This window comes from Electrophorus electricus, chromosome 12 (assembly GCF_041902795.1).
Source record: "Electrophorus electricus isolate QZ-2024a chromosome 12, ASM4190279v1, whole genome shotgun sequence".
Taxonomy (NCBI): Eukaryota; Metazoa; Chordata; class Actinopteri; order Gymnotiformes; family Gymnotidae; genus Electrophorus; species Electrophorus electricus.
The window spans coordinates 922,811-943,433 of NC_137508.1; the positions used below are offsets into that span (position 1 = coordinate 922,811).

Below are 20,623 nucleotides of genomic sequence, written 5' to 3' on the forward strand. Positions count from 1 at the left end.
ACGAACCACGTGCTCGTGTTGTCAACGCGCATGCAGCCACGTGGGGGGGACACTGTTGACCGGGAGGTACTTTAGAGAACGCGCTCTAGACTAGGGGAGAAATAACAACTCTTTTCATTAGGTCTCAGAGAGCTTTTATTGATGCTTTTGTCATTCATGATTTAACTTATTGATGAATTATTATTCACTGTTTATATTATGACCAAAACCTAAATGACATGTTTACAACAGTAGTCCACGAAAAATAGTGAAACAGAATGCATTTATATCTGATCAAGGTTTGTCTCAGATCAAAACAAACAATTAATTAATTCTTTGAATTATTAGCACAGCATAGTGAAATTGTAGGGCATTGTTTATGTTGTTTAACAAACTCTAGCACTTATTGTTTATAGCACTTATCATTGTTTAAGATAGACCTTATGTATTTTGCACTTCTAGGTATCAGCATTCATGCCTGTATTCTACAGTATTCTAGTTCATTGGTATGTTTAATTCTAACCTACTGTACTGTACTAGGATGTATTCTATGAGGAAACGACAAAGCACTTTTGTAAGTCGCTCTGGATAAGAGCGTCTGCTAAATGCCATAAATGCAAATGTAAACTCCGCACAGTGAACTCCATAAACCAAACATGCAATGTATTGTCCTGCTATAATTAATACATACTCTTAGTACGTTAAAAAAGAAAGAAGACCCCATGTCTCCTCTACTGCCTATCTGACCTAACAAACCTTTACATATTTCCAAAAACCTCACAAAAGGTGATGGCATGAACTAGTTTGTCTTGAAGAATGTGGATATTGCTGTAGTTTGGAAGATTCAAAGTGCCAAAGCAAGTCTGAGCCACTGGAAAACGGTCGTCTGCGTCAGCGCAGACACATCTCACAATCTTCAGGTGCAGTTGTGAGAGACCTCCTAAAGGCAGACGGGCTGAACCGTACATGAAAGCTAGGGGGAAACATTCAAATGTTCACGTAAAGGTAGGGGGGAAACATTCAAATGGTGATGTGTTTAAGCAAACAAGGGGTGCATAATTTAGTGGGAGACAAAGAAATGCAACACTTTAGAGGGAAAAAAATAAAAAGGACACATTTGCACACCTGTTGTACATTCAAGGCAGAAGACAGCTAGAGTTGATAGTGTTTTTGTTATTTGATTAAAAAAAGAAAATAGATAAAATACCCTCTAATGACATATTTCCCAAATATTTAACTCTAGTCTATGTATAACATTTCCGGTACTCCAATCTCAAAAGCATAACTTAGTTTGGTATATAAAAGAAGCTCACCATCTAAATAAATGATGTGCATGAAAACTAATAACCATTAGCCATTACACTTATATGTAGCAAACTACCTTACAAACAGTATAATAAATAATACTAACATGTTCACATGTGCTAGTCATAGTAAGGCCTAACGCTTGTTCTGTTTTGTGTTTGTCCATTGCCTTATTCATACCTTTCCCATTTTTTAACATAGACTACTGACAATTAAGTGTCAGGGGGTCTTCTGCCATAAATCATGATTTCATAAAATAGTTTTTTTGGTAAAACTGTGGCAACTAATTTCAATTAATGTAACGAGTTGTGAGTACAACATAAATAACCGTGGGCAACATTTTTATCCTGGGGGAAGTTTAAGTCTTCCGCACTTCAGAAGGTTGCTGGTTCAAGTTCCACCACCACCAGGTTGCCACTGTTGGGCCCCTGAGCAAGACCCTTAACCCTCAATTACTCAAGTCGTACTCAATCAGAGTCTCTTTGGATAAAAGTGTCAGCTAACTGCTGTAAATGCATCACAGTCTTAAACTTACTCAGAAACTTCTTCTGGTTTTCTTCAGACAGTTCAAAGAAAACAGTCCAGAAATTCTGTATCAGTTCATCCGAGGCTCCACAGTTTTCGTAAGTGGCACACTGAAGAAAATGTCACAAGCAAACATAAAACATAATGACACTCATTATAAGCCAACACATGCTAACTGAGGTTTGTATTTATACCTTTCTGAGCTCGTTCCACTCATATTGAGCAGTGCCATAGAGCAAATCTCTGACTTCATCAGGCAGGAACAGACTCCAGACCTTCCAAGGGTTGCCATCAGAAAAACCTCTAGCAAATTCTTTAAACTGGCACTCCACAGACTTGTTGAAAACAAAGTCAACGTACAAGTCTACATATTTCTGTCTGCAAAAGATGGAATATATACACATACCCAAGTTTACTGAAATACATCTCAACTTGCATAAATAAATACATAAATAAATCAGTACAGTACCTGTTCACTTTTGTGACTGGGATTTTTCTTCCATTTGGAATAAGGTCTGTGCCTTTCATCTGAGAGGAACATCACTGGTGAGAACATCACTGGTGAGAACATGCTTTAACACTCACATGTACAGCAAAATTCATCTTACTGTGAAATCCAAACAGAGTTCCTCCAGAACATCCTCATCTTCCATCAACACGTTCCTCAGGCTTCTGCACAGGGAGAATACATCAAAACCAGCAAACCTACAATGGAGCTTCTATCGTAAATGTAAGGGTTCTTCCTAAAACAGTCTCAACCTGGCTTCCACGGGGGACAGTTCCTCTAGGTCACGGAGAGTTGGACTCTGACCCAGCAACTTCTTGAACAGTGCCAATGGGAAGCCCACATTCATGTAGCAGTGGTTAGAAAAGGCCATTCCACAGATGACACCAATATAGTACAGTTCATCAGTGGAACCAGAGGTCTACAATGAACAGTAAACAAAACAGGTACAATAGCCTTGCATTATTTTGCCATTCAAGAGTTAACATTGTATGAAAGGCCACACTTTGACTGCAGACAAACCTCAGTATTGAACCAGAGGAGTCCAGAGTCCTCAGATGCTTGGACTGCACTGGTAGCTTTTATCTCCTGTCCAAGTAAGGTGAAGAATTCCTTCTGCACACCCCCATAATCCAACCCATCTTCTAGTAAAAATGTCACCTGTGAAAAACCAAACCAGGAAGTTAAAAACTTACTAGCATTTTTGTCTTATTATCATAATATTCAAACAACAATCTTAAATATATAATCCTATGCAAACCTTTAAAGGAAGAGAATAGTCAAGAGGGTTTGTTTTCAAGCGTGTGAATGTGTCTGCCAGTGCTGTTTCTCTGTTCACAAGCAGTTGGTTTTCACAGCCCCTCAATATGTGTTCTTCAAGCTGTAAAAGCTTGAAAGACAAAATTTATATCAAATATTTATATCACATATATCAGGAATGTATATGCATGTTAATATTGCTTCAGGTCTATAAGACTGAGTTTACTTACTTTGTAAATATTGCACTTACACCTCATGTCAAAGATGAAAGGGTAGCAACTAAGAATATTAATTTTTTTCTATTATAGACAAGAGAAAGAAAAACACTATTATAGCAACAACTCCAGTCCTGAATTTACAATGACTGTGTTGTTTTGTGTCCAGCTAGTCAGAACACATATATAAACAGGAGTTAAATCAGCAGTGGAAATCTTACTGTGCAGACATAAACATGGAAAATACAAAGAAAGGTGCCTACCATGAAATTCCTAAAAATGTTCATTCCTTGTTCATCCTGTGGATCGGATGAAACCTGTAAAGATGGGAGAGCACTACAACACTGGGGAGCCTTACAGTGTTACAGTGTCTGTAACGGTCTAAACCTCATTACCTCGTCCTGTCTGCATGCTTCACCCGTTAGCTGCTGTAATCGAAACACAATTGGAGTTTTGCACTCCACCTCTGAGTCCATATTTGCTCACCTTTTCTTTTTTTTCTAGTAAGGTCCTGAACAAAGTTACTCCTGACAAGCGTTTTCCACGATAATAGCTAAACTTCCTAGAGATTCATGATTTGTTTCAGAAAATAGCATGTTACTTTGTTTTGAACCATATCACACTTTTTACATTCTGCACACAAACTGTACATAGCTAGCTATGAGTATACAGTTCAAGATTTTCCTGACCACCACATGAAAACAGGACTCTTATTACACAACAGGGAGATCAGTTTCTCCTTAAAAGAAAGGCTTAATCCCAAGATAGTAGACAGACCATATTTCGAATTTTTAAATTCTGGTTAATAATATTATATTGTGTAAATAATAACATGCTTCACATTTCTAAGCAAAAGGAGAAAAAAATCGTAGTACTTACAAAAAAGTCCCCAACTTCTTTGATGTAGAAACACTCATCACTTATTCCTGTGACTCTCTGGTTGTTAATCTGAACCAAAGTATAAAACTAAGCAAAATGCTCCGATTTCAACACTATTCACTAGATTTTGAAAGATTTTTGCAAAAAAGAAAACAAAATGTTTAAAAGGATCAGGAAGAACTCTAGTACATACAGTATACAGTTTCTGTAGAACTCCTAGAATGGAGCATAGTTCCTTCCAGTAGTCACATATCTTAGTTGTCAACTGAGTCATGAAGTTAACAGACACGGAGTGAAACGTCTTCACCAGCGTTCTGTAGTAATAATATGGAAGCCTGGTCCACAGCCTCACTGAGGGAATCATACAAATAATGAGCATGAACTTTAGTTGGGCTGGTTACAATTTTAATTAAACCCTGATGCTGTGAATGTATTTACATAGGGAGTATAATGTTTTTATATAGTAACAGCATTTACCATATAAACAGAGAATTGTTCACTAATACCTCAGTGGAATCACTTGTCTCTGAATTACCCCTCTGTCAGATAAATACTATGACCTGAACATGGTTACATACTCAGGTCATCTGATGTGTCTGGATCCAGGTTTAAAATGGCAGAGGCGAGTGATACAGTAAGCCATGTGCCTCGCTGCTGTTTGTTCAGCACCCTGAGGAGTTCGGGAAGGATAAGGTAGATTCTCAGAGCCTCCGCACCAGCTGTGGTGGAGCCCAGGGAGGGCAACAGAGCCTTCTCCACCACCTTCTGCACCTGAGGACATTGAAACCACCCCTCAGTCTCAGATTTCAGTCTCCCAGTTAAAATGTCACCTTCCCATCCTGTTTTATGTTTTACGGAGTGACGCACCTCTGTAAGAACCGTGTCCCTCTTGGCAAGCTTCTCGAAAGCAAGACGAGCCAAAGCCAAATCTAGACCAGACTGCTCTGATGACGTTTTATAATGTTTGTCACTGCAAAACATAAAAAGCCTGAAGACTGATCGGCCAGACTATATATGGACCGACAAACACAAATACTAAAATGAATTCTTGATATAAACAAACAAATAAAAAAATAGAAAAACAAACATACCTTTTGTCAGTGAAGCTACCGTTTATGCAGGAGGCTGAAGAAAACATTTTCGTGATTTCCCTACACGACAAAGAAACCAGCAGGCTCAGTAACTGGTGGACATGTAACTGTTAAAAGACACAGCATCAAAGTCCACCTTGACTAAGCTACACTGCCATGCATTCAGACCTCTGGCCTGCCACCAAAACACAGCATGAGAGCTGAGCTCTGCGCACGAGCCTTCCTGCAGCAGCTTTTGGTTGGGCTAACATTTTCTGGTATTTATCTGATACCCAAAGCAGCTTACAATTACGACTAAATACAACTCAAGTAACTGAGGGTTAAACAGGCTCACCAGTGGCACCTTGACAGTGGTGGGGCTTGAGCTAACAACCATCTGAATACTACTGAAGTACCTCCTACCAAGTACCTTTACAACTGAGCAACTGACTGTTAATAGCATTCACACTAGTGTCCTGCTGCATTCAGTTACTTAGCTTTTAAAGATTCCCTTCTACTGTCTACAGATTGTCAATTTCTTTCTGGTTTTTCTTCCCTCAGCACATGACTAAAGGCTGTGGAAGTTCTGGCTCTTTCATTTCTGTGTAATAACTGAGCTGAGGCCATTGTTACACATTGGGTGTTAACAGTGCAATGCATGCATTCATCCATACCTTTACAAGGATGCGTTCATCCATACCGTTACAAGGATGCGTCCATCCATACCGTTACAAGGATGCGTCCATCCATACCGTTACAAGGATGCGTCCATCCATACCGTTACAAGGATGCGTCCATCCATACCGTTACAAGGATGCGTCCATCCATACCGTTACAAGGATGCGTCCATCCATACCTTTACAAGGATGCGTCCATCCATACCTTTACAAGGATGCGTCCATCCATACCGTTACAAGGATGCGTTCATCCATACCTTTACAAGGATGCGTCCATCCATACCGTTACAAGGATGCGTTCATCCATACCTTTACAAGGATGCGTTCATCCATACCGTTACAAGGATGCGTTCATCCATACCTTTACAAGGATGCGTTCATCCATACCGTTACAAGGATGCGTTCATCCATACCGTTACAAGGATGCGTTCATCCATACCGTTACAAGGATGCGTTCATCCATACCGTTACAAGGATGCGTTCATCCATACCTTTACAAGGATGCGTTCATCCATACCTTTACAAGGATACGTCCATCCATACCTTTAAAAGGATGCGTTCATCCATACCTTTACAAGGATGCGTTCATCCATACCGTTACAAGGATGTGTTTATTCATACCTTTTGGCTCGTCCCCATGTTTTGGAGTCACACTCTAAAATCCATCTGTCTATAATCTCATCATGCAACACTGATGTCCCTTTGCATGGACTTGTTTTTGAAATGGAGTGTAGCTCCTCGTCCTTTGAAAGAGGCACAAAACATTTAAACAGTAATAAGAAAATAAAATAATATACATAGTAAGAAATGAAAACATTTCTGCACCATTTATAAAAAGATTGGTGTGTTAATTTAAAACACCACACAATACAATGGCTCACCTGTCTAGGGCTACATGCAACTGAAACATTTCCTCCAGCGATAATTTTGCCAAATGTCTGACCAGGGTCGCATTCTGTTAACAATAATACAAGAATGTGCTTACAGATCTACAACGATCAACTATTTTTCTATACATTAAATACATTTACATGTTTCCAACAGAATGTTGTTGCTGTCCCGACCTGGTGGCAGACATACAGGAAGTGGCACACACTGATTGGTCCTCTGCCCATTTCCCAGCTGCCCTTGCTCCCCACAGCCGAAGGAGTAGATTGTTTTCGATGAGCCAACCAAAGCGAGAGTGTGATGTCTTTAATTCATGTGAGAATAATCACCGTTTATTAATACACACAACCTAAAATGAAGTTCATGAGTAAATGAACCAAAGACTCAAGACAAAGCCCATGATATCAGATTTAATGATGCCAGAGTGTGATGTCTTGAAATCAAGAGAATAGGCATGCACCTTAACTACTGTTGTAAGGTTTCTGAAACTCAAATAATAATAAAATGTTTTTACAAATGTAAACCATAAAGATGAAGTGGAACATATGTTTATATTTGTGTACGTTTATACGGCACTCAAATTTTCATTTTCCAGAACAGGAATATAAAATGTTAATGAATTATTGGTTTGAATCAGACCATCATACGCTTGCAGTGTTCTGAACAGTTCATTACCGTCCACAAGCTACTTGGATCACCTTTGACCCCCAGAGTCCAGCTAACAGACGAGGTCGAAGTTCATCTCTGAGTGAGTTATGTCCAAGCTGCCCGTAAGAGCCAGACCCAAATGTGAACACCAGACCTCCCTAAAGGTGTGGAGGAAGGATTACAGCCAGTGCGCACGGTATCCAGGTGACCAATCACAACTTGTTAGTAACTATAACAGGTCGTGACTATTATTTCTTTTTTTTTTTTGGCTTTACTGGGTTACTACTATTTATGATAACGTTTATTTACATGTTTTAAGTCATGTCTAAAGTTTGTCAGATAGTGTACTGGGAACATTTGATGTGAAGAGGGTCACTTATAAGAATAACCTTTGTCAGAACAGCACTATGGTCTTCCCCACATGAAATGAACACTGCCATCTTCTGGTTCAAGCTTTTCACACAGTTAGGAACATACCTATCTGTGAGAAAATCAGATTAAGATTAAGATGACTGTTGGTGTTGGTAATCCCTTAGAATGAGTCAGTTAACCACATAAGGAGTTGTGGTCCAGATTACTATTATACAACCACAGCAAAGTTAGTACCTTGCCTGTCTCCCAAGCCCAGCTGTCCGGCGCTGTTCCTGCCCCAGCCGAACACGGCTCCAGAGAGAGACAAGGCGAAGCTGTGGTCTCCTCCAGCGCTGATCTGAGCCAGTGGGATCCCACACAGAGATTTGAGGGGCTGAGGAGAGACCGAGCTGGGCTCCCCCTTCCCCAGACCCAGCTGACCGCTGGAGTTCTGGCCCCACGTGAACAGCTGACCATCTGAGAGGAAATATACGGATTACCGTATACATATATGTTGTTCAGTCGGACCCAACCAAAGTCACAAAAATGACTGAGATTTCATTTTATCAGGTAAAAGCAGAATACCTTTTGTTAGAACGATTGAATGATTGTTTCCACACGCAACTTCTGCTACTTGTTTGTTTGTCAAGTTGTTGAAGGTCCTACAAAACGAGAGCCCGATTAACACGGCCAGTCACGCGTTTCTCACAGGTAAATCTGCGCGCTCAGCCAAAGGCGCACCTGGGTATGGTTGCGTGACAGGAGTGCTTCCACTCCAGCACGGTTCCTGTCTCCGACACGAGCACAACATGGCTCGCTCCACTGCTCAGAAACGTAACTCGCTCTTTCAAGTCCAAGTTAAATCCTGAAAAATATTACCGTTGCATGAAGGTGTCGTTTGGTTATCGCGTACAGCTCAGGTGAGTGTTGGCAGGTGAACCTGGGGAACTTACGCGTATGGGTGCTCCGTGCCTCACCTGCACTTTTCACCACTTGTTTTTTTCGCTTGTCACTCTGTCTGCGCGGAATTACCACGGTCACGTTTCCGTCTTCACCAAGAAGCGCAACGACAGCATCCCTGACAGAAAAATCAATTATTCTCACGGTGGGAACAATTTGTTGAAACACATTCTCCAGCTTATGATCGAAAGAATCACATTCCGCCGAACACAGTTCACCCCAATAAAACATGACGAAGAGCCGCGGACTCGCACTGCCCAGAAAAGGAGACGATGTCGCCTTCCAGCCAGAAGCGCCGTGGCTTTAATCAAGATTAAAAAACGAAACTTATGCCCGTGTCAGTTAGGCACAGAAACCGAAACCGGCGAATACAAAAGCAAGTCACGCCCGAGTGAAGGCCGCGCGGTTCATCTCTCTGCTGGCCCTCATCTAGGCTTTGACTTATTATAACCATGCAGTCGTCACCAGTTTGAGAGAACTCTTCACGCAACAATCAGCAGCAGAAGGATAATTACTTGAATATTTTAAGTACATAAATATTTTAACTACTTGACTATATTAAGTATGATATTGTAATGAAAAACTCATAAACTAATGTCTCATAATGATCTATAAAAGTTTCTCATAACTCTTAAACATGAAACAGATGTATGTATTTGGCCAAAGATTTGTCCACAGGAACATCCCTCTTCTGTGTCCAGCAGTAGTCTAGTGACAGAGGGGCGCCACTCTCCTTGGTACCATTATTCCACACTATACATAAAGACATATGAGCATACTGGAATAAAAACTATGCGTGATAGAGAAATTCTGAAAACAAATTTGGATTCAGCTTGTAAACATATCTAATAAACAGGTATTTTTGCAGGAAGCAAAATCATTGTTGACCAGTGTAATTACAGAACCATTTTAAATAGACCTTTCATTGGAAAAAAATATTTGAGGAAGTTCTGACTAGTTTTTTAATCCTTGAAGAGCTGGTTTGGTACATTTCTTCCAGGTCTAGCCCCAGAGACAGCTCTTCTAAAGACTCCGCTGGCGCCTGACTGACACGGTTGGTCCCGCACTACCGGCTGTATCCATGGTCTCCGTGTCTCGCGTCCTTGTTTCATTTTCTCCGTTCCTCTTCTGGTCCTTATTTCGGTTTTCGCCGTTTCATTGGTTTCACCTGTTTGTTGTTTCTGTGTGTTGATTCTTCTACCGACCCTGATTTTGGATTTGTGCGTAATAAATCTCACTCTTCTCAGCGTTTGGGCCCATCTCACTGTTCTTCTGCCTAATCTCAGTGCTGTCTGAGCTAGGAATCACTAACTCTAAACCAGTGGGTATTCAAACTAACCTTGTTTTCTAGGTGAATGGGTGAGTGTGAAAGCAGGTGTGTGTGTGTGTGTACGTGCATCAGTGTCTCTGTTGGATATTGCCCACAGGCTTTTAGAGCAAAACCCCCTGCTTTGTCTTGCCTCCAGGACATTACATGATCAGACTTTATTTTCAGAAAACATTCAGTCTGTTTGTTAGTCTTGTGAAGTGAAGGAAAAACATAACTTTATTTTTTTCCCCACGTTAGTTTTATATTATTCTTTCAGATTTAAATTACCTTACAATTGTACATCTCAGAGGCTAAAAACATGTTTGTAAGTTCAAATTTACTGTTACAGCACATTTACAAACCATGTATTTACTCTGCTGCATAATTACATTAAAAACTGCAGGCGCAAAAGCAGATTTAGCGTTCACAGACAGAAGCACGTCTGATATGACGATGGCACTTATCAAGGCCTTGTCATGCTACTCCTCCCAGAAGCCCCGTTTGTGGTTCAGGGCCTCAGTGAGTTTAGTCCGGAGTGTTTCCCTGGTTTGGTACATGGGCAGATCCAGGATGGCATGGCAGGTCAGCGCCTGTGGCAGGTGCTCCTGGGTGGAGTTGAACATGGGTCGGACCCTCATCTTCACCTGGTCCATACCCAGAATAGGCACTCGATCAAATCCCGTCAGGAACACTGTGGATCAAGAAAGAACACGGCATTCTCATGCATATTGAGGAAATATTTCTAGAACAAGCTACAGTCCAATGTGACAATAATAAACTACAATCTAATGTGGACTATATGGAAGTTAGTTTTGAATATACTGGTTACAGAACTTTGTTTATTCATTTCCACTGCATGAGGAAACGTAAAAAAAAAATGCAAGTTCTATATCAACAATGAAAGTAATGACTCACAGAGGAAATTTCTTTTATGGTTGTCCGACAGTTCATCAAACACTTCCCAGAATGAGACAATGGTTGGGTGTCTTGCATGGAAGAATCCTTCGTATGACGTATTCTACACAACATACAGGAACACAAGCCTAAGTTTGCTCTATTACGTGTACCTTTAAGACAGGATATGGCATAAAAGTACTTCCCACCTTCTTGAACGTGTCCCAGTCGTAGTCCTCTGACCCCACCAACACTCCTCTCAGCTCCTCGGGCTGGAAGAACCCCACCACGTCCCGGTCACACACTTTGTAGAAGCCCCTCTGGAACTCCTCAAACACCTTCTCCACGGACTTGTTCAGGATGTAATCCATGTAGGCGTTCACAAACTCCTTTCTGTCAAATGAGTAACAGCCATTTTCTTTATTTAAGGCCATAAACACAATAGTAAAAATAGTCTAACTAACATTCTCAACTAAATGATTGTTTCATGAATATTCAGTTCACATGTTTGAGCTTGTAACGACTTTTCCAGGTTCATGTGGATCCAGTTCAACCTCCTTGTTGTCCCAGACAACCTACACATATGAGAAGCAAAAGATCAATGTTGGAGAGTTTTCACAGCATCACTGATGAGGCTACCCAATACTCACAGTGAAACTCATGTCCATGTTAACCACATCTTCATCATTGTAACTCAGTAGGTAATGCAGGCTCCTGAACACAGAAGACATGATCTTACCTGACCAGCCGATTCAACCGAGGACACTAAAAGCCCGACAGAATAATGACGAGGGTCCATGTGCTGGATTATCACCACTTACTTGGCAAGAACAGGACTGAACTCAACCAGATCCTCAACAGATGGCTTGATGCCGAGGAGCTTCTTGAACAGGGCTAATGGGAAGGGAAGGTCGACTCTACTGTTGTTGTAAAAGGCCAGACCACACAGAATTCCGAACACAAAGTATTTCTCCTCCTGCAAACCAGGCTGTTGGGAGGAGCGTTCACATTGCAAAGGTCAGAAGAAGATCACTGAACATCACTCAGGGCAGTGGTGGCTCGGTGGTTAAGGTTCTGGCCTAGTAATCAGAAGGTTACCAGTTCAAGTCCCACCACTGCCAAGTTGCTGCTGTTGAGACCCTTAACCCTCAAGTTGTTTTTAGTTGTAATTGTAGCATCAGATAAATGAAAACCACTCAGTACTGCTGTTTTCTGTTCTTAAAACATTGAGGTGTGTTTAACCAGACACATTAATTATAATAAACACTGTCAGTGGAACATATGACTTCTTTGTCTTACCTCTGGAGGAAACCAGAGTGATTTTGTGTCATTGTACATGAACATTCCAGAAGATGGCTCCCGCAACATTTGAAACGCATTGTGAAAAAAGTCCCTCTTATTAACATCTGACTGTTCAAATTTTTCCTGGTAGACAACCTGCACAAACCAATCATATATTTAATGTTACTGCAAATACTCATACAACCTCATACCTCCACTTGCAGTTTGCAAAGACTTAATGTTATTGAACCAAACATGCCCTGTGTGAGAAAAGTATGCATTTAGTGCAGAGAGCATCAGAGTAGGTGATCAAACCTGCAGGCCCAACTTAAGTTGCAGTTCACTGGCAGTTCTCAGCTGCCTAAAACAGTCCTCCAGGAGTGCAGTGCGTCTTAGCTCCAATCTGAACAGCCCCTGAAAATCATATCAGTGTTACAGAGGACAGCGAAGTTAAGGAGTAGGTCTCACACAGGTCCATTTAGGAAACCATGGGAGTTGCTCCACAATAAACCCAGACACAAGGGCTACGTACCCACACTGCTCTGGATTTTAGCAGGTTGCATTTGGCCTCCAGGTTAAATATGCATGGACTTGAGATCAGATTCTGTAAGGTATGCTGCAACACAGAAGATTGGTGCTACAGGGCTTAATATTCTATCTGAAATCTTCACATTTTACATTGAATGCATAGGTTACTAACCTCAAGGTACTGTTTGGTTGAGTCCAGTTCCAAAGGGTTTATAAACAAGGCAAGTCCCTGGTTAATAGCATGTAGGTCATCCTTAACAACTTCCAACTATGGTTAATGGGGAAAAAAAGGTTTTGAATCTGCGATTATTGTTTGCATTATTTCAGCATTCTAGCATTTAAAATACTCACCATTTCAAACAGATGATTGATCTCATGGATGACAAAATCTCTGGAGGTGATTTCTCTTTGTCTTCTGGAGGCAGCCTGCAGATAAAAAAAATAAAAATAAAACTAACTACAAACCCTTTTTTCTAACATGCATTAATTCCATAGCTGTTCACAATCTATTTACCTTGTGGACAATCTGGAGGACTTTCACAGTTTTCTTTAGAGATTTGTCAAAGAATTTTCCTTGTCTGTGATTGGTCATCTGAGATATAAGGTTTGCTGACACATTGCGAAATAGCTCCACCAAGGTTTTAAGGAAGCAGTCAGGGAGTTCAGACCAGTAGTTCTCTGAAAATATACCAAAATATGAAGGCATGCATACCATCCATCTACTTCCTGGGCACTAAAGAGCCTCAAATGACATTAGGTCATCAAATATCTTACCCAGAACCATGAGCAAATGAGGACTCAGTTTCAAAATAGCGGAGGCCACCTCCACAGTGAGCTGTATCCCGCTCTGCCCCTGGTTCAGCACCCTGAGGAGTTCGGGAAGGATAAGGTAGATTCTTAGAGCTTCCACACCAGCTGTGGCGGAGCCCAGGGAGGGCAACAAAGCCTTCTCCACCACCTTCTGCACCTGAGGCAAATACATCACAAGACATTTGCACCTCAGATAGCAGCCGCAGGGCAGTTTTTAGAAATGCAACCATTTTTATATAAAAATAATATGCATGTTTTCAATGTTTCTCTGAAATAAAGTCAGTACAGGAGCTTTAATGACCAAACAGTACTGAGACAGTATTTATCACAAGCAGAATGAGCAGGCTAACTGTCATTCATTATTACGCCATTCTAACATATTCTGGTTAAAATATGTGTCATTATATACTTTTGCACACACTACTTTAAAACACTTTAAGCCCTTAACTGGGTCCCAGGGTTCTTGAACTGTTTACACACAGAGTGAAGAAGCATGTTGCTATAGTAACATGTATGATGGAGATGCTATCTGTATAGCTGAAGAACGTTTAGGTTTCTGTGGCTGGTTTTTGTACGAGTGCATTTGTGTAACTTTGGTTTGTTGTACCTCCAGCAACACGTTTTCCCTCTCAGCTATCTGCTCAAATGCAGTTCTCACTGATTCCAAATCCAAACCGGAGACGTTTGTGGACGTTTCATAGTGTCCGTCACAACTACACACAAAAGGAGACCGACAGGGGACATCATTAAAGTAGCAAAATTAACCAGCTTTTGATTTAATTGATTTAACTATATTGTTAACTTCACACGATCAAGTAACCTTTTCCTAAGGAAGCTTCCATTCAGGCAGGCTGCAGAAGAGAACACTGTCTTTATTTCCCTACAAATTGGAAAACAAATCAGCCCATTATAATAAATCATAATAGCCATATCTGTCAAGACATTTCATACACAAAAACGCGATGCGTCTTACTTTCAATAACGGTACTCAGTCCATAATGCATGGGACATGTCATGTGTGCAATGTGCGCAACATCAGCATGGTAAGCAAAGGAAGCGAGTCTGACATTTTTATAATTCAACAATCATTTTTACAAAATAAATCTTTGTAAACAGCTAAATGATTTGCTATGCAAGGTCTACACTGTAAGGTCCATAATGTAGTGTCTACACTGTAAGATCTACACTGTAAGGTCTATAATGTAATGTCTACACTGTACGGTCTACAACATAAGGTCCACGCTGTAAGGTCTATAATGTAAGGTCTATGCCGTAAGGTCTATAATGTAATGTCTGTGCTGTAAGGTCTACGCCAATTCTTATGTCTTACTAGGGGAGCTTTTGCACTTCACTTTTGCACATCCACTCACTTCTTGATGGCTTTTCTCTGTCCTCCACTAATATTTGAGTCACGTTTACACACCCATCTGTTAATCATTCCCTCTCCTAATGTCACAATCTTCTTTCTTTGTTTTGGCTCTGCATTCACAGAGCTATCTTCAGATTCCTACAAAGGGAAGCACAAACAATTCTTAAAGTCAATACACAACCATTCATTCATTTGATTAGTCACACACTATCTTAAGGGGATGAACTCATCCTGGGTCTGCACTGTCCTGCACAGAGTCAGGTTCCCTGGCCAAGAACAACCGATACGACTCATGAAGAGCACGATAATGAGCAGCTGGTCTGTACCAGCTAGAGGAGAGAGAAACCGAAACTACAGGACAGTGGAGATCCAGCACTGAGTCAAAACCCTCTCCCATATCTTACCTTCAGAGAGCACAAGACAAAGGAGTGCTTCCCACCTGCAATAATCTTCTCAATTTTATGGTCTTGATTTGCCTCTGTGCAATATTAAATAGGTCATCGTTTCAATATTCATTCATTCTGTGCTTGTATCATGTATTTACGTAGCATGTTTTAAATTAAATAGACAATGAAGAAGTGGAGTTTAGTTTAGTTATTACCTGGTGGCAGACATACAGGAAGTGGCACACACTGATTGGTCCTCTGCCCATTTCCCAGCTGCCCTTGCTCCCCACAGCCGAAGGAGTAGATTGTTTTCGATGAGCCAACCAAAGCGAGAGTGTGATGTCTTTAATTCATGTGAGAATAATCACCGTTTATTAATACACATAACCTAAAATGAAGTTCATGAGTAAATGAACCAAAGACTCAAGACAAAGCCCATGATATCAGATTCAATGATGCTTTTATATTTATGGGTTTTTTGTGACCCATAAAGGGATCACAGTTCTTTTAATACTTTTCCCCCTTTTGAAGGGACCATAACACGTTGGAAAAGGGAAAATAATGTTAAATCTTTCAGCCCATTTTGTGGGTATATTCCTCACTCTGTAGGTGACTGACATGGCAAAAATATTTTACTTTTTGAATGAAGTTACACTTGTATAGCGCCTCTCTCAGTACTCAAGGACATTTTATAATCAACACACATCGTGCTTTTACGTCCTGTCATCACACCAGTGACAAGCAGCAGCCAAGTGCACACAGTGTACTCTGATCCAGAAACCACAGCGCCCCCTAGGGGACTGGATCAGGCACAGGAACGGGAAGGAGGACATCACCCAGGACAGAGTGCCATCCAGCAGTATGCACGCAGGCAATGGTGGCTCAATAGTTAAGCTACTTGACTTGTGGTCAAGTCTTGAACTTGCTGGTTCAAGTCCTGCCACTGTTGAGCACCTGATCAAGACTCTCAATTGCTCAAGCTGTAACTCAGTTGTGATTGTAAGTCGCGTTGGATAAAAGCGTCAGCTAAATGCTGTGAATGTAATGAAGGCAAACACACTCATACCAGGACAATTTTTAGGGAGGAAACCAGACAGTCCAGAGGCAACCCTCACAGACATGGGGAGGAAACACACCCAGATGCACTGTAGTGCTGAGAGGCAAATGTGCTACCTTTTGGTCTGTAGCAACTCCATTGTTGTAGTAATTTACATTTACGGCATTTTGCAGACGCTCTTATCCAGAGGGACTTACAAAAGTGCTTTGTCATTTACTCATAGAATACATCCTAGTACAATAGAGTAGGTTGGAGTCCAATATACCAATGAACTATAATACTGTAGAAATACAGGGATCACTGCTGAGACCTACAAATGCATAAGGTCTCTTTTAAACAGTGATAAGTGCAATAAACCACTGGAGTAGCTACACTAAGGTCCACTTGGTACAAGACACCCAGGCCTTTCACATTTGGGTTTTTGTGACTGCAGTTACTGGGTTTGGTAAATCTGTTCTGAGGTGATGTTGCTGGTGGCATCTTGTGTGTACCCTCTGGTGGGGAAACCTCTTTATGAGCGCTCAGGACATTATATGTGCTCTGCCCAGTTGTTAGCAATTACTGAGCACAGCTGTGATTTTTTTTCAGTGTGCCCCAAAGTTTTTGAAAAAACTTTAATGACCATGCCAGTGATTTTGGGTCTGATCTTTTGGCCTCACGGTAGCCTGCTGATAGGCTGATTCCACATCCAGAATCAATTCCAGAAATTTTGTTAACTCTTGTCTGCATAAACCAGCAATAAAATGACGGACAGTTGGCGAAAACATATTACTCATGGTCCTGTGAAATTATAACGATAATCATGATAATCCCTCTGATGTTTCACATAGTTTAACCAACACAGATATAAATGCCCTTGAACTGAAGCTAATATTCTTTACTTCAGTCATGTTTCAGTTTAGATCCACAGTGCATGAGAAGCGAGTAAAAACAACAAAAATAATTTTACTTTGTAATTATTTACAGACCACACTGTCTAATATTGTTGTAATGAATATTTCAAAATCATACCACTTTAACTATGTTGCATCACAAGGCATATCAAATCTCATATCAAACACATGGTTTATAGCATATAAGGATCACATGTTGTTAACACTGCATTTGCATTGCAGTGTACAAAGTGGACTGTTACTTATTTATGCCACATGTAAAGAATCAAAATCTACCTGCCACAGCTGATCTGGGACACCTTTGAGCCCCACAGCTCAGCAACCACGCGAGGACAAAGTTCATCTCTGAATGAGTTATGTCCAAGCTGCCCATACCGACCCAGTCCGAACGTGAAAACAGTTCCTCCCTTACAAAAAACAATGGAACACTATTTTACTGTGGCTAAACATGTCCAGTGCTTAGTGTCCAGTATGGAGATTAGCAGCTGTGAGATACCTTTGACAAAGTGGCGGTGTGTTCCTCTCCACATGCGATGAAGACTGTCTTCTTCTTGCTGAGATTACTCACACAGGTAGGAAAGTATCTGTCTGTGGCACGTGTCACAGGTGTGTCAACAGTAAATAGACCGGATGAGTGCGGCTTCTTAAAAGTGTGTTAAACTGGTTAGGACAGCTCCAGCTGACCTGCATGTGGCAAGCTTCTTGGAGTGATAATGCTGTTCTAGATTTTGACATAAAAATGTCTTAAGAATGTCCCAGAATCCTAAAATCTGTGCCTTTTTTCAGAAAAATCCAAACACATGGCTCACCCTCACAGTCTCCCAAGCCCAGCTGTCCGGCGCTGTTCCTGCCCCAGCCGAACACGGCTCCAGAGAGAGACAAGGCGAAGCTGTGGTCTCCTCCAGCGCTGATCTGAGCCAGTGGGATCCCACACAGAGATTTGAGGGGCTGAGGAGAGACCGAGCTGGGCTCCCCCTTCCCCAGACCCAGCTGACCGCTGGAGTTCTGGCCCCACGTGAACAGCTGACCATCTGCCAAAAAGGAAAAATAAAACTGTATGTCCAGATGAGCTTTATACACTGCTGCCAAGAAAAGCACTCAGGCCATACCACAGAAAAAAACTGTGACTTTCCACATGACATTTTGGCTCACTTTCAAGTACAAAGCAAGGCAAAAACACCATTTCAAAATGTTTAAAAATGAAAACAGGTGTAGCCTGCCATGTGGAACAGTTGTTCAGAGAGCCAACTCTAATCTTCACTGAGTTCACTCAAAACTCCTACATGCTCCATGTAATCTGTGTTCTCACAGTCATCTGACCAAGCAGGTGAGTCAGATTAAGAATGAACTAATGAAAGCTTGTTTTCTGCAGTTAATGTTTTTTAAACGTTTAATTTGAACAATGATGTAAATACCATTGGTTAATGCCATGAAGTGCTGGTCTCCACATGCAATCTGAATTACATTCCTACCACTGAGGTCTCTGACAGGCCTAGGGGGAAATGCATTAGTAGTGACAACAATCACACAATCAAAAATTCTCTTTTATAGTTTTTCAGACTAATTACTATCATTAAGACATACCTGCAGATATTAGACTTGTCCATAAAAAGAACATTGCCTCCATAGGCAAGAAGAAGTGCATGATCTTCTCCACAGCTGATCACTCTGATCTTGGCTTTCTTCAAGTCTAAGCTCTCTGTGAAAACAATATAACAATAATAGTAATGTTCAGCTCGCGTTGACAGTACAAAACGGCCATTCGTCTGGATCAGTCACACATACTTAGTTTGCCGCACTTCACTTCGCCATCAATGTGCAGCTTCATGACGGACACGTTTCCGTCCCCGCGGATGAATCCAATGAGATTCTTCCCATGTGCTAAATCCCAGATTTTTGATTTTGGATGAAAGAAGCTGATTGCAGATGTCGCAGTATTCACGCTGTCTGGCTTTATTAAACCAAAGCCCGCGCATACGGCCTCTCCGCAGTAGCACAACATGTCGGAGAGCGTGACTTTCGTCTGGGGACGTGCAGACCTGCGCGCTGGGTTTTATCCCAGCCCGAGGAGCGAGCCGAGTGGAAGGTTTCGTTTCGTAAAGGTTTCGCTTCCCCGTGTCCGGACACGACCGCTCATCGGTCTCCGCCGAAACGAAAGTAAACTTCGTCACTGCCTCGTGACGCAAGGGTCGCCCTGTTGGTCGCGAGACGTTCGTGTGCTGAACGGAACACGCGCGCACAGAGCTGAACATAGCCGCTCATCTGAGGTTAGACGAGAAGAAAAGAGAAAGACTTGATATAAACAACCTAAACCAATGAAACACAACAGTTGGCAGACACAGTGTTAAGTTCCTCTAAACATGTCTTTTAAGAAAATTTAAAAAAAACAATAACAATGCAAAACAATAAAGGGGAAAGAGAAAGACATACATATTAAAAACGTAAAATAATGAAATACATCAGTAATAAACTTAGGCTACATAATAACCAAAGTCTGGTACAAGCTGAAATGTTGAGTGCTTTAGAGCAACACACAAGCGCACGTGCAGCCTACATCTCAAAGCACAGGCTGTAGGACCATAACATCTCTGTTAACGGCTCGGTCACGACGACGTTTTGATCTAAAACAGCTGCTGTGCAGAGGCGTTTTGTCATCATTTTCTTTCGAAAAAAATCAAATAACTCTAGGCTTTCGTCGAGATTTGTATTAAGTAAAATCTAGGCAATGCTAGCTGTTGGTTTAGATGCTTGGACTAGGCTGCATGATCTATGGAGAATAGGTAGGGGTTGGTAGTCACGCGCTACGTTTATTCCATTGCATTTTCTTAAGTAATGTTTTGAATAAATTGTACTTTTAACAGTTGTGTCCCGGTTAGTCCCTCCCAACGTGTTCCATGATTTCCCTGTCTTGTGTATTTTAGTTCATGCCTTAGTTTCGTTTTCTCCGCCCCTCGTTTGGTTTTGCACACCTGCTCCTCGTTTCTACCTGGTTAGTTCAGGTATTTAAACCCTGTGGTGCGCACTGTGTCCGGGCTGCCCACTGTGTGGATGGTTGTGCGGATGTGTGTTTGATTCTAGCCGTTGTGTTTTTCCTTACCTCTGTTCTAGCCTACTCCCCGTTTGCCTTCGTGTGTTTGTTCATCATGTATCCCTGTAATCTCCGTATTGGCTCTATGACCCTGGACCGTTATGACGGCTACGACTCTGGATTTAACGCTTCCTTACCGCTCACCGTTACCAGTTGTTTTAAAAAGGGTACTTTATGCTCGAGTACATTTTACTCCGTTATATTCATCAACATTCCTTCCGTTACATTTTAAAATAACTTCTACATT

At 41.4% G+C, this 20,623-nt stretch overlaps 1 protein-coding gene across 1 annotated transcript; it reads right to left on the reverse strand.

The window, feature by feature from the left end:
• Nucleotides 1–123: 123 nt before the first annotated feature.
• Nucleotides 124–20,408, reverse strand: LOC113588321 (E3 ubiquitin-protein ligase HERC2-like). The gene is made up of 49 exons (XM_081724771.1): nucleotides 20,386–20,408; nucleotides 19,074–19,550; nucleotides 18,873–18,987; nucleotides 18,704–18,780; nucleotides 18,098–18,319; nucleotides 17,785–17,876; nucleotides 17,565–17,695; nucleotides 15,554–15,681; nucleotides 15,357–15,430; nucleotides 14,954–15,090; nucleotides 14,404–14,463; nucleotides 14,191–14,296; nucleotides 13,548–13,740; nucleotides 13,288–13,451; nucleotides 13,125–13,199; nucleotides 12,946–13,041; nucleotides 12,778–12,861; nucleotides 12,561–12,659; nucleotides 12,264–12,401; nucleotides 11,786–11,952; nucleotides 11,615–11,678; nucleotides 11,469–11,539; nucleotides 11,174–11,357; nucleotides 10,986–11,088; nucleotides 10,551–10,761; nucleotides 8,755–9,062; nucleotides 8,543–8,666; nucleotides 8,387–8,463; nucleotides 8,057–8,278; nucleotides 7,840–7,931; nucleotides 7,478–7,608; nucleotides 6,979–7,106; nucleotides 6,796–6,869; nucleotides 6,536–6,657; nucleotides 5,259–5,318; nucleotides 5,035–5,137; nucleotides 4,746–4,938; nucleotides 4,361–4,518; nucleotides 4,168–4,236; nucleotides 3,552–3,605; nucleotides 3,304–3,372; nucleotides 3,075–3,203; nucleotides 2,837–2,974; nucleotides 2,569–2,735; nucleotides 2,418–2,481; nucleotides 2,279–2,337; nucleotides 2,004–2,187; nucleotides 1,820–1,919; nucleotides 124–952 (listed from the first exon to the last, which is right to left on the reverse strand). The coding sequence occupies exons 2-49, from the start codon at nucleotides 19,288–19,290 to the stop codon at nucleotides 738–740; spliced, it is 6,048 nt and encodes a 2,015-aa protein (XP_081580897.1). The 5' UTR covers nucleotides 19,291–19,550; nucleotides 20,386–20,408; the 3' UTR covers nucleotides 124–737.
• Nucleotides 20,409–20,623: the final 215 nt, after the last annotated feature.